The sequence below is a fragment of the Aotus nancymaae genome, unplaced genomic scaffold (assembly GCF_030222135.1).
Source record: "Aotus nancymaae isolate 86718 unplaced genomic scaffold, 86718_ANA_hifiasm-v0.15.2.pri h1tg000002l, whole genome shotgun sequence".
In the NCBI taxonomy this organism is placed as follows: Eukaryota; Metazoa; Chordata; class Mammalia; order Primates; family Aotidae; genus Aotus; species Aotus nancymaae.
The window spans coordinates 60,230,972-60,243,873 of NW_026988413.1; the positions used below are offsets into that span (position 1 = coordinate 60,230,972).

The window sequence follows — 12,902 nt, forward strand, 5'->3', positions numbered from 1 at the left end:
TGTGAAAACAAAACAAAATAAGGCTTTTGTTTTGTAAATCTGTTTAGTTATGATATAGAAAAAGAAATCATATTTGGCTTAGAATTATTTAGAATTAGCAATATATTTAATTTTGCAAATTTGTATTTTAATATTTTTTTCTAAAAGTACCCATATTAAAAATTTCTAATATAATCAAATTTATCTGTGTTCTGCCTAAAGGGAAAGTAATTATCTTGATCACGTAATTATTATTGAAGAAATAACCACTAACTTATCAAAGTTAGAATTTTAAAAAACTATAATTTTTAAAAGCCTAAAGAGAAACTTAAGATCTCCGACATCAACTTAAAACAATTACTCATAACTCTGACTCCAACATAATTTTCAGCATTTTCTGTAATGATTATGACAATATATACAATTTCTTAATGAAATCAGACTACTCCAGAAATAAAGAAATAAATTACCTGGAACAGTTTCCACAGTCTAATACACTACTGAATGATTTACTATCGTTATCGAAGAAATACTGGGTTTGTTCAGTAATGCAGCTCTGCTTTGACAGGGAGGCTGTAAAGTCGTCATCCTCCATCTCAACTTGTGGGGGGTAAAAACAAAGAACATCATTAGGACGGGCCACTGTAGTCAGTCACCCAGAGTCTTCACTTCTCACAGAGCGAAATAAATGTATAAGACCCGGATGCCTCGACTGGCTTGTTTACTGCTGTGTAATATCATGGCAGTCCCTAGTAGATGTCTGATAAATATCAATAGAATAAATTAATTCAAATACATGATAGCTATGAGTTCAAGGCCAATGTGACCTAGGTAATTTCTAAAACATTAGGAAAGGTTTGACAAAAAAGTTTCTAGCTCTAAAATTATGAGGTTGGTGACCTGTTTTCTCTTTCTCACACATAGATTCTCTGAATTTGTTGAACTCAAGCACATCCAAAAAGAAAGTTTTTATTGTTATGACAAGCTGTGAGCATTTACGTACCTGCCTCAAGGAGTCGTGGAAAGGTCAAACTCAAGAGAAACTGCTGTAGAATAGACCTGAATTTTTCAAATAAATAAAATAATAAAAATCTAGGAAACAAACAAGTGTTTTTGCATGTACACATATGCATAAATACTATTTCCCTTGATCCTTTTGGGAAAAAAAATGAGAGGTCGAGAATTTGTTCATAGAAAGTTTAGGAGTGTTTTTAAGTACTTTTAAAATTATATAACACATTGTAACGTTTCTTTAATGTGTAAAAGAAGTCATGAAGTCAGAAGTGCTCAGATCTTGTTCAGGACCAAGTGAGAGACAATGTGTGAAGAGGCCTGACAGGCAATGTTATCAAGCAGAAGTGTCCACTCTAAGAGGCAGAAGGTCAGTGCTTCAGTGCATAGGTTTTTACATTCATTACTTCTCCTTATTTTAGATTTTAAAACCATTTGTTTTTTGGATTCCCCTCTATCCTCAACAAAGGAACAATGCAGTTTATACTATGGGTTTGAATTTAACTATTTACTTTGTAACATAGAATATATTTGTAAATATGTAATGTGACATTCATAAAACAAAATATACATATTATGTACAGAGATACAGCACATTTCAGTTTTATAGTAACTGACCACTGAGCCAAATATCTAGAACTGAATTTAGTTTTAAAAATGCAGGGGAGGGGATGTAAAGGCAAGTATTTCAGGGTCATGATGAAATTTTAAAAACCTACAGAAGTTAATATATAAAATCACATCAGAATTCTAAATGTTTTCAAAAATCTAAAATTTTTAAATCTTAAAATCTTCTTTGCTGCTTTAATGATATAATCACTTAATTTTAGCTGGATAAACCTAAATATAAAATGAATGTAGATTAATCTACATGGAATAGGGTTGAACAATACAGTACTATGATAATACAAAAAAAAAAAAAAAAAAAAAAAAAAAACCAGAAGGGAGAGGGACAAGGGAGATCATAGATCCCTGATGTAACAGCTGGTTTAATTACCTGACTGACCAGAACTAAACAATGAGAAAAGTGATCTTCCAGACTGTCCACAGTGCTACAATTAACCACTTAAATGTCTTATTTTCATAGGTTATAGGGTACATAGATGGGGGATAGGGGAGATTTGGAAGGTAGAATCAATGAAAAGAATTAGATCCATTTCAGCAACATGATGCCTCTAAAACTATGCCAGTCCTTGTATTAATAGTAAAGAGGTAGAAGGTTGTCATTATGTCATGAATTTGATGAATGTAGACATCCAACTTGGATATTAAGGACAATTAAATAGTAACTTCTTACAGAAATTAATATAACATTAAAAAAATATTTTAAAAAGTGAAAAGAATTTCAACTGATGTGTAGAAGAAAGAAAGAAAGGTTAAAAAGGTCATATCATGCTAAAATCCTTAACTATATCTTTTAATGGGACCAGTACAAAATGTAAAATGCAATAACAAACATGAAGAAAACCTTCAGACTCTAAAGGGGCTGAAGTTTACATCAGCATAACACTGTTTTCATATGAGAAACTAAATGGTAACTTCATAGTGTTCACTTAGGAAAAACTATAAACATTACCAGTAAGTGCTGTAGAGAATGAAAAAATCTTAATTCCCTTAATAAAAATTTGAGTGTCCCTTAAATCCATATTTTCATCAGATGCTTTACTATTTTACAACTTCTTTCTTTCATAACTAATAAAACTAAAATTTTGACTTACCAGGCAGCAGCTGTGGCCCACCAGCCAATTTGTAATATGTCTGCTATTGATGGCTATAAAATATAATAAAAAAGTCGTTTGGGTAGTCTACTTGATACTGAGGACACTTGAGCATCCCCTGGAGAAGAACGGATTAGACTGTGGATATTACTCACCACGTATGCTGAGCGATGTCCTGCTCCTTGCTTTGGCGCAGCACCGGGCTCACATACTGACTGATAATCATACGACTTGTTAAAAGAATAAACTGATATATTAACCAGGTGTCTCATCAAGCTGGGATCAATCTCTCCAAAAAATCTTCCAATCTGGTGAAGGAAAAAAAAAAATAAAGTAACACGTACTTAAAACGTAAGCCAAAAATGAACCCTGGAATCATCACTGCAGTGAAAAGAAATAATACAAAGAAACGCAACTACAACTGAGGAGCTTAAACACAAAAGCATGTGAGAAACGTGCATGTGACACTGTGAACAAACTAAAATGAGCGTGTTCTCATTCCTCAATCGGGCTGTGTGATATTTTATTTGCGGAAGGAATGGACACATATTACTAAGCATTAAACCACCATCAAATGCCTCCCAGATGGATAAAACAGGAGTGGAGAGTAGAAAGGTGTAAGTCAAAGGGTACAAAGCAGCAGCAGTTACGTAGGATGCGTAAGTCTAGAGATTCAAGGTGCAACAGAGGACTGTAGTTAATAATATTGTGTTGTATGCCAGCAATTTGATGAGAGTAGATTTTAGGTCCTCTTATCATACTGCTAAAAAGAGGTTAACAATCTGAGATGACAGGTATGTTAATTGGATTGACTGCAGCAATCACTTAACTATGCAAATCAAAACACTTTACTGTTCACCTTAAACATAGACAATAAAAAACAAACAAAAACTCAGATGCCGTCCTGGGGATAGAGAAGTAGTATAGATGAGAGCAGGATGGCCTAGGAAAAGAACTTGTAGGGACTGTGACGAACTGGAGCAAGTCCCATCGAGAGGAGCAATCCCAAGGTAATTGGCTCCACCCTATAAACATTGCCATCCAGAAAAACAAACAAAAAAGCCCAGTGTTGAGATTTCTTTTGCTGCCTTTTTTTTTTTTTTTTTTTTTTAAGAGAAGCTAGGAATGCAGATTCAGAAGTGAAATTACTTGGCAGCTAATATAAATCATTTATGAGCCAAATAGCCTATGCCCAGCCAGTTTGCAGATTTGAGACTAGAAATCACGTCAGTTTTAACCAGCTATATATTAAATTAGATATCATCAACTGAAAAATATTGAAGTGAAAATTTTCTAAATTTCTGAAAGGTTAAAAAGGTCATATCATGTTAAAATCCCATGTTTTGATGGGACTAGTACTAAAATGTAAAATGAAATAACAAAGAAAAACTAGACTTAGCATACATTTCTTAATGGCTTACATAATATTAAGCATTGTAAAACGGTGAAAGAGGTTTTGTAATGTTGATCCAGGAAACACACTTTGGAAATCTTAATTCTCTCTTACTTCAGGTACATACCTGATTAGTATAATCATCATGATTTGCCATCAAAAGAAACCCACCGTCATCCAGAATCACACAATCCATTACCTATCAAAATAAAATTAAAGGTTAACACATTTTTAGGAAGGTTAGGAGGTTAGATTATCATTACTCCATTATAGATACATGATTAGAGAAACAAAAATAGAAAATTTTAAATGACTCTATCTTCTCGAACATATATGTTCATAAAATTCTGATGAAATAAAGGCATGCATAGATTTATATCAAACCATCAGGCTTGATAATCCAACACCAACCATCCACTTGAGACTGTCAATTCAGTCTGAACAAATCATAAGAGCAAATTAGAAATAATCTTTTTACTACTTCTGGGTCATCTAAATGATCAAGAAAATTGGATAGAGAAAATTATTTAATAATGAATAACTGATTTAAACACATACTTAGGATTTTCCTGTTTCACAAGACTTAAAGCATGTCAGTACTATAAGACTATTTATAACTATTTCATATTTTTAGATTAAAAATATGTAGTTGGATAATTGGAGATTTAAAAGCAAAACTTAAAACACGTCAGTACTATAAGACTATTTATAACTATTTCATATTTTTAGATTAAAAATATGTAGTTGGATAATTGGAGATTTAAAAGCAAAATGCAAAACAAAAAAGTCCATGGTTAAGAAAATACTTTATTCATCCTGAAACACAGGATAAATTCCTACCCAGTTTAAATTATGTTTTAATGTATGAAAATCAATATAATAATTTGTATTCAATAAAATCACAAATAAAAACATTATTTTCAAAGTTGAGGACATAATGCATTTCATTTTCCTAATATGGAAGCAGTTTATTACTAAAATCTTTGCTCTTAAAACAGCTACTACATAGTCTATGTGAAATAGATAAGTTACAAAAAACATTAAAATTATTGGCTTATAATTTCACAGGAGGAGTGATAAAGATGATATGAACCCCTTGCTTCCCTTGGAAATATAAAGACACATATAAGAAGACTGGAAGAAAATATTGTTTCATCGTTATTCAATTTTTAGAATTATCCAGGATCATTCTTAGAGCATCTTCAACTTTTGAACAAAGTTCACATTTCCTTTTTCAATTTCTCAAATGGAAGTGAAAGTAATACAAGACAATTTAAAACTCAATCCATGTAAGTAGAACTTTATAATAAATTGTAATACTTAAGGGTTTAGTTCAAATTTTTTTCCTATAACTGTATAATACAGTGTGAACAAATTTACAGAAAGTGTGATAGGTGAGAGATAACTACATTGATACCAATAAGGTTGCTTTGGTTAGAAACTTTCTATCAAGAAATAGAGCTAAAGATAAATATGTATCAACAGAATGTAACACAACTGAGACAGAAGAGAACCATCATATTGACATGACTATTTTTTAACTTCCCGTAACATATACATATTTTTAAATATTCAAGAATTTTAAGTTCAAATCCAAAAGCATGTAAACTCAAATGAATATATTATTTCACATGTCCTTAGTTTTTAGTATTTGATTAAAAATGCCTGCATATTTTTTCATTCTAGTCCTAACAAGAGTAACACAAGAAAATATTATACTCAAAAGTTATTTTAAATTGTTTTCTTACATCACTGTTTCTTTTGCAGTCACAAATTGGACCAGCACACTGAAAGACAAAAATGCAATTAACACCTCACATTTTTTAAAAAGTTGGCTTTTAATTATATTATTACCATGTTATAATTAGACATTCTGGAATAATTTATCCAGTAGAAAAATAAGATTAAATAGCCTAGTCCATAAAAAACAAAATCATTTTATCTTTAAAATTAGAAAATGTCAATCAATATATAAACTAGCATTCCATGTTATAACCTTGAAATACTTTTTATTACATACCGACTAATTTTAAATAACCAACATTTGAAAAAATAGGAATTCAGAATTTTGCTTCAGTGTAGTGGGACTGAGAATGTATTTGCCACTGTATAAGGACCTTTTTTTTTTCTATTGAATTTTGAAAACATTAAATATAGCATAAGAACTTTTAAAAAATATCTTACCGGATCCCTGATTGAGGTTTTGGTGAAATTCTCTATCCAGGAATTTACATCAATTTTAATTCCAACAACTGAAAAATTAATTTGAATTATTTCAAAGACAGAATTAGCTGTAATACAACCTTTGCAATATGACAGTTTAGATAATTATTTCGAAAGCAAGTATCAGGTTGACTATAGTTTATTACAGATGTTTTAGTCTTGTGGTGTTCATTAAGAAATACTGCTAACAGCTCTTAAACCATTACGTAAATTGTAATTTATAATTACAAAACAGTTTATTCATTAGCCATAACCTGACCAATTAACTAATACAATAAGCTAAATAAAAACAGTAGTGCTAGGAGAGCCTCATAAACTGGAGGTCATTCAAGTGATATATTTTAAGAGGCTTCCCTAAACCCACCAGTGCTTGCAGTAGGTGCTTAATAAATCCTTGCTGAAAGAGTGAACAGATGAGTGGATGAGTTAGTTAGTAGGAGAATGGCTGAATAAATGAATGACTGAGAGAATAACTGATTTAGTAAGTAAATGAGCAATTGAGTGAATGAAGGAATAGGGGAATGAGTTAGTGAGTGAGTGATGGAGTGAATTCATGTGTAAAGCTGCCCTCAGGAGCAGGAAGGCTCTAAATACTCTGTTTTAAACCTGCAAACATGGAATCATACAATCAAAAAAACTAACAACTTTTACTTCATTATATTCACTCACTCTAGCCCACTTCCAATCCTCACTGATGCTCACTTTCACTGTTTTTTGTTTACTTGCCTATTTTCCCCAAAAGTTATTTTTCTATATATTTCATAGTAAGTTTTCAACTGTTCCCTACCTAATTCACTTTAACAGACACTTACTAGAACATAGTCTATATATGCGATCATTAATCTTTTCCCTCACTGCTGGAAACTTAACTTTTTAGGTACAAATAGGTACCTCCTTGGCCATATACCTTTATACGTATTTTAAAGTATTAAGAGAGATTTCTGGAGAATTGCTAATCCAACATTAAAAATTTTGGTTATACTAAATTGATTCCACAAATTTGTGTCAGAGAATAAACATACACATTGTCTTAAAAATTCCTCAAGTCTACATAGTATCAATCTGATTTTAACACAACTCCATAGGTAACTAGTTATATTTTATTTAATTTTTTAAAAACGTGCATGTCTTTGACTTTATTTTGTTTGAGACCTGATGACCTTCTTGGTAAACACTGCCAGTTTATAATATAAATGCCAGGTAACATTTAATTTTGGTTGTGTTTTTGTATTTAATATTTATCCTTACCTGCAGGTTTAAGAAGTTTCCCTTGAATATATATTTCTACAGCTTTGCTTACCATAATGCCCGATTCATAGGCACCAGGTCCACTTTCTAAAAAGAAAAAACAGCTATCTAGATAAATTGAATAATAATATTGATTTTCTGCCATTAGATACAGATGGATAGTATTTTGCTTAAAAATTCTAGCATCTATAACCTATAAAAATGTTTGTGCTCTCCTTCCTCTCTTCTTCCTCTGTGTATACTAGGCTTACTGGAATATCTATGAATTGGTTTGTATTAATCGATTTGGGGACATTAATTAGCTTGGTTGCCTCTGCTTTCACAACATAATGAATACATGCCAAATCACTGCTTCATTTGTTAAAATATTATGGCGGCTGCTGAAGTGCAGTGGAAAGATTGATCTTGGATGCATAAAACTGACTTTGTGTTTTATAAGATATATGTCACTGTGCAAAGCTTTGACATTCTCTAAACTTGTTTCCCCATTTATGAAAATGAAAGCAAATAGTGCCTATGTGCAAAGATGTTCAGGAATTAAATTATAAGGTTTTTGGGAAATAACTCAATAAAATGTTTTAAAAGATAAGCTATTGTTTTATAAATATTCTATTGTATAATACTGATAAAATGTAATTAATGCACTTACTCCACTTTAATTCATTAAATGTCTTTCAATACATTTTCAGTTGTAATATGAGGGATTATCTACATGTATTTCAATTTCTTATGTATGCCTGATAGATATGCTATCTCTAAATTACTGGGTGACTGTTTGCTGTATATGCATTTTGCCTCTTCAACTAAATGATGTTTCTTTTCTATTTTTCTAATGCATTACATATACTCTATTTTTAATGATGACTATTCTGAGTAGTTAACATAAATTGTAGTGATTTGGGGGAAAAGCAGATACTAGCAATAATTTATTTTTTAAAAATTGAGAAAAGCTGAATTCCAAAGCAATACTTACTGTTAAAGTAGGGAGCAGTGAAAACATAGTTATCATTATCTAGGCTTCTTTTATAGAAGCTGTCCTCATATGTCTCTGGGTTTTCTTGCCAATTTTCTCCAGCCCTAAGGAGGAAATGGCTCATCATTTGTATTCTTTACTCCACCTGATAACCTACTTTATCCTGTGTGGACTTGCTGAGCTTTACAGATGCGTCTATATCTCAGGTATGTCTAAAGAAGTTAGTGGTAATTGATAGCATAACTGATACTCATTACTGAGCAATGCATCAGCATAGCACTAAATTAAGAATCAGAAAAAGCTAACTCCTAGTTTTACTCCACTGTTTACTAGTCAGGTAACAGGACAAGTAAGTTAATAGGTCAATTAACATTAGTAAGCATGGGTGCCTACTCAGCCTGCTTCATAGACTGTTCTGAAGATGACAGAGGTAAGATGCATCAAAGAAGAGTGAAAGATAATAAAGGGCTACATAAATATTGCTGATAGGCTATAATCACTGTGTTCAATTCACTGGTTTAGCTTGTGTCTACAAAAAGCAAAATCTCTTTAAACGTCTCTTAAATTTTGTAGTCAATATATTTGGCAAGCAATAACATCATTGAAGAATTTTATAATGTTATTTTTCAGAGAAATAAAATGTTTTCATAATGTAAATGCTGTAAACAATGGCTCCAATTTAATCTAATGGCAATCAGTTTATTTGAGGAATGGCTTCCTCATGCAATAATGTACAAATCCTTGGTGCAGTCTTTGTAATATACTTGTTTTTACAGATGTTATTTGAACTTACTCTTTGGGATAAACTCTGGTAATCCCACCATCAGTCACAACAAATCGTGCTTTCACTCCCTTGCTGGAACACAAGACAAAAGAAGGAAATGTTTTGTTGAACATACTCTAAGATACAAAGTTAGATGTTGGTGATACAAAGAGAAAACAAGTTTGAAAAGTAAAGGAAGTCAAAGGAAACATATCAACAGATGCACAACTATGTTGTAATGATTTAAATATCTATGAAATTAGTATTTAAGAGAGGGATGTTAAGGAAGACATCTCATGGGAAATAGCTGAGATGCATTTTGAACGTGGAGTATGAGTTGACAGTGATGACACAGAAAGCAGGAAGATAATCACTTGTAGAGAGGAACGTATGTATAAAGGAAAGCTACCAGAGACTGCTGATATTTGGTGAAAAACAACAACAACAACAAAAACCTAAGGCAAAAGGAGAGAAACACCAGGAAGTAAAGTTTTATGTGCAAGTTTCTTAATGGTCAGCTAATGAATGATTTTGAATTCCATGCTAGAGAGCTTCACCTGTATCTTAAACTTAGAACTGCATTTTAGAAGTAGATTCTGCAAATATGAATTGTATGGAGCACTGACTAGGAGCTGCAGGTGGAGGAATGGAGAACACTAAAGGCAGAAAAATCAGCTGCTGTGTTTTCCTAGAAACAGGATCTTAGGGCCTTGATTATGAGGTAGAGAAGAAAATATTGCTAGGAGAAATATTTAGCAATTAGTGATTGAAAATGCGGTGGAGAAGGAATTATAAATAAGAATCACACTCAGATTTTCTTGACTGGATGTATGGTAGTGCTATTAGAAATCCAACTAAACACTGACTGGAAATTCTATTTTAGCACAAACAGAAACACACAATCATGCCCATTTAATCTGGTTTATTCACACTGAAGTGTCTGTACGTGAAAAGCTCAGTAATAGCAGACGTTAGTACTGAAAAACATCCACAACTGAAAATGCAAGTTGTCAACAACTGTAGTGATTTTCTTGAGAAATAATTATGAAACATTACTAATGAACTGTAAATTTATGAGACCCATACCCAATTTCCACAGGAGAAACTGAAATGCAGATTATATATATTTATTAATAAGAAAAAAATACTTACATATTTTTCTGCTTACTCCAGTAATTTTGGACAAGTTCATTTGTAAAGCCTGCATCAAGCAAGACTCTATTAATCAAATCCGTGTTACCTAACACAGAAAAGGGAGATCCTCAGTTACACTCACAGTTCTAAAATTATGCTCATAATGAAAAATCTATTTTTTATTTTCAAAAGCAATTTAGAGTATATATTTCTAAGAATTTTAAAATATATTCCATATTCATTTTCTTTGTAATTTTTATATTGTTCATCTTGCCTCACATTTCCCAGGAAATGAATGGATTTAGTAGTAGAAAAGCCACTTCTAAATGAGGCAAATTATACATGTAAACTTTATCAAACTGTGAAATAAACTATGCTAAGGAACAGGAAATAGTCTTCCTTCTGTGTTTTTATTTCTGTATGGTAGGATGGTGATTCCCAACCATCAAAATTTTATGACAATTTGATGTATACACACATACACATAAAATTTTATATATGTATATACAATTTCTGTATATAAAAACAGAACTACCTCTGAAAATGTCAAGTAAAAACATTCAATAAAAAGTTACTGTCTACTTTCACTTTCACTTGTTGTAAGAAAAGCTATTTTAATTCTTTTCTATCACAAATATCAAAACACAGGGTAACCTTGGAGTACATAAGACTGAAAAGCTCAGTGCCACATACTGAGGAGCAAGGAATGGAATGAGCATCACAGAGCAGTACAATCCCAAGAATGATTCTGAAATCTACTTGTACTGGTCAAAGAACCAATATCCAAGTAGATAATAGGTTGTCATTTCTGGAATAAGTGAAGTGCATATTAAAGCCCAAGTTTAAAGATAATTGAGGAAATAGTTTGTGAGGATCAAAGGTCAATTATTACATATTCTTCAACAAAAACCTCTGCCTTCTTCCCATTCTCCGTTCCTCTAAACCCATGAAGCTCGGAAATAACCTAAAAGGGACCCTCTGAAATTTCATATTTATGATAAAAGTTGACTTTTCTCAGATAAAGAATATATGTTCTTAACATCCTATTACTATACAAGGTGGGCGTGAGGTAGGCTGGAAACATTTTTGTCACTATTAATTATTTTAAGTTACTATATCTTACACATGAGATTCAAGGATCAATTTAATCCCTATTTTGGGGTACATTTTAATTCATTCTAGACACGCTTTTTCACTATATTATTTTAGAAACTGAATCACTTAAAAAACAATTCATTTGGAAAGTAAATGTTCTAATTGCCTCTAATCCCTTTAGGTAAAACAAAATAGACTCTGTCTAATTCATAAAGTAAGGCAAACTTGCAAGTAATTTTATAATTTTATTCTGATTTTCATTGTGCCCCAAGCCTAAAATGTGTCCAGAAATCTTTACCATTTTATATACATGTAAATATACAATATCTCATAAACAAAGAAGAGGGGGATAAGGAGAAGACAGCAACTTTATATCATAAACGTTTAGGTAATTTATTAGGTAATCATTGCAATTTCACCAATGGATTAAGTACTTTGACAAAGCAAAAATTAAACTTGACTGCCCCTCGTTTTACAAAACCTATTTAGATCACAGATTTCAGTCATTGATATCTACTTTTAAAGTTAGTTTAACATATCATTTAACAATATAAGGTAAAGACATAATTGAGAACAATCAATAATATATAATATTGTTACAGAAATCTTGTAACTAAAATTCTACAAATTCTTGATTTGTTACATGAATATACAGTAACCTCAAACAATGTCTATTGGGTTATATAGGAGACAGATAAAAGGTGACGTGTAATGAAAGAGATTAAAGAACAGACAACAATATGGATTAGGAAGAAATTATTTTGTTTAAACATATTTATATTTCCCTAGGAACCAGAAGCAGTGAACAAAAAAAAGGAATGATTCCAATTTTCATGGTGTTCTGAAAAGTTACATGTTAGGAAAAACATTTCTGATAAACTCATTTTTACAAGGAATATGAGAGTGTTTCATAATTTTGATATCCAATTAAAGGAACAGTCAACAACTTTATTACAGTTCTCTATTAGAAATGCCTAGTACTCAATAAGAGGTAATAAACAATAACAGAAAATAACATTTAGAAGGCACGGACGGCCAGGCACAGTGGCTCACGCCTGTAATCCCAGCACTTTCAGAGGCTGAGGTAGGAGGATCACCTGCTGTCAGGAGTTTGAGACCAGCCTGAGCGACATGGAGAAACCTCATCTTGACTAAAAAATACAAAATTAGCCAGGCGTGGTAGTGCATGCCTGTAATCCCAGCCACTTGGGAGGCTGAGGCAGGAGAATCGCTGGGACCCAGGAGGCAGACGTTGCGGTGAGCCAAGATTGTGCCATTGCACTCCAGCATGGGCAACAAGAGCAAAACTCCACCTCAAAAAAAAAAAAAAAAAAAAAAAAAAAAGGGCACTGGCTCAGTCTCAGT

General features: G+C 32.0%; 1 protein-coding gene across 7 annotated transcripts in view; it reads right to left on the minus strand.

Annotated features, from left to right (window-relative positions):
* CACNA2D1 (calcium voltage-gated channel auxiliary subunit alpha2delta 1) overlaps positions 1–12,902 on the minus strand; it is a 490,964-nt gene that overhangs the window by 14,874 nt on the left and 463,188 nt on the right. For all 7 annotated transcript variants that reach the window (XM_021674256.2, XM_021674264.2, XM_021674268.2 and 4 more), the window contains 11 exons: positions 10,461–10,548; positions 9,339–9,401; positions 8,546–8,649; positions 7,573–7,659; positions 6,286–6,353; positions 5,850–5,888; positions 4,229–4,300; positions 2,864–3,016; positions 2,709–2,761; positions 983–1,038; positions 450–579 (listed from right to left, as the gene is read on the minus strand). In XM_021674256.2, coding sequence (XP_021529931.1) covers positions 450–579; positions 983–1,038; positions 2,709–2,761; positions 2,864–3,016; positions 4,229–4,300; positions 5,850–5,888; positions 6,286–6,353; positions 7,573–7,659; positions 8,546–8,649; positions 9,339–9,401; positions 10,461–10,548 — 913 coding nt within the window. The remainder of the gene's footprint in view (positions 1–449; positions 580–982; positions 1,039–2,708; positions 2,762–2,863; positions 3,017–4,228; positions 4,301–5,849; positions 5,889–6,285; positions 6,354–7,572; positions 7,660–8,545; positions 8,650–9,338; positions 9,402–10,460; positions 10,549–12,902) is intronic.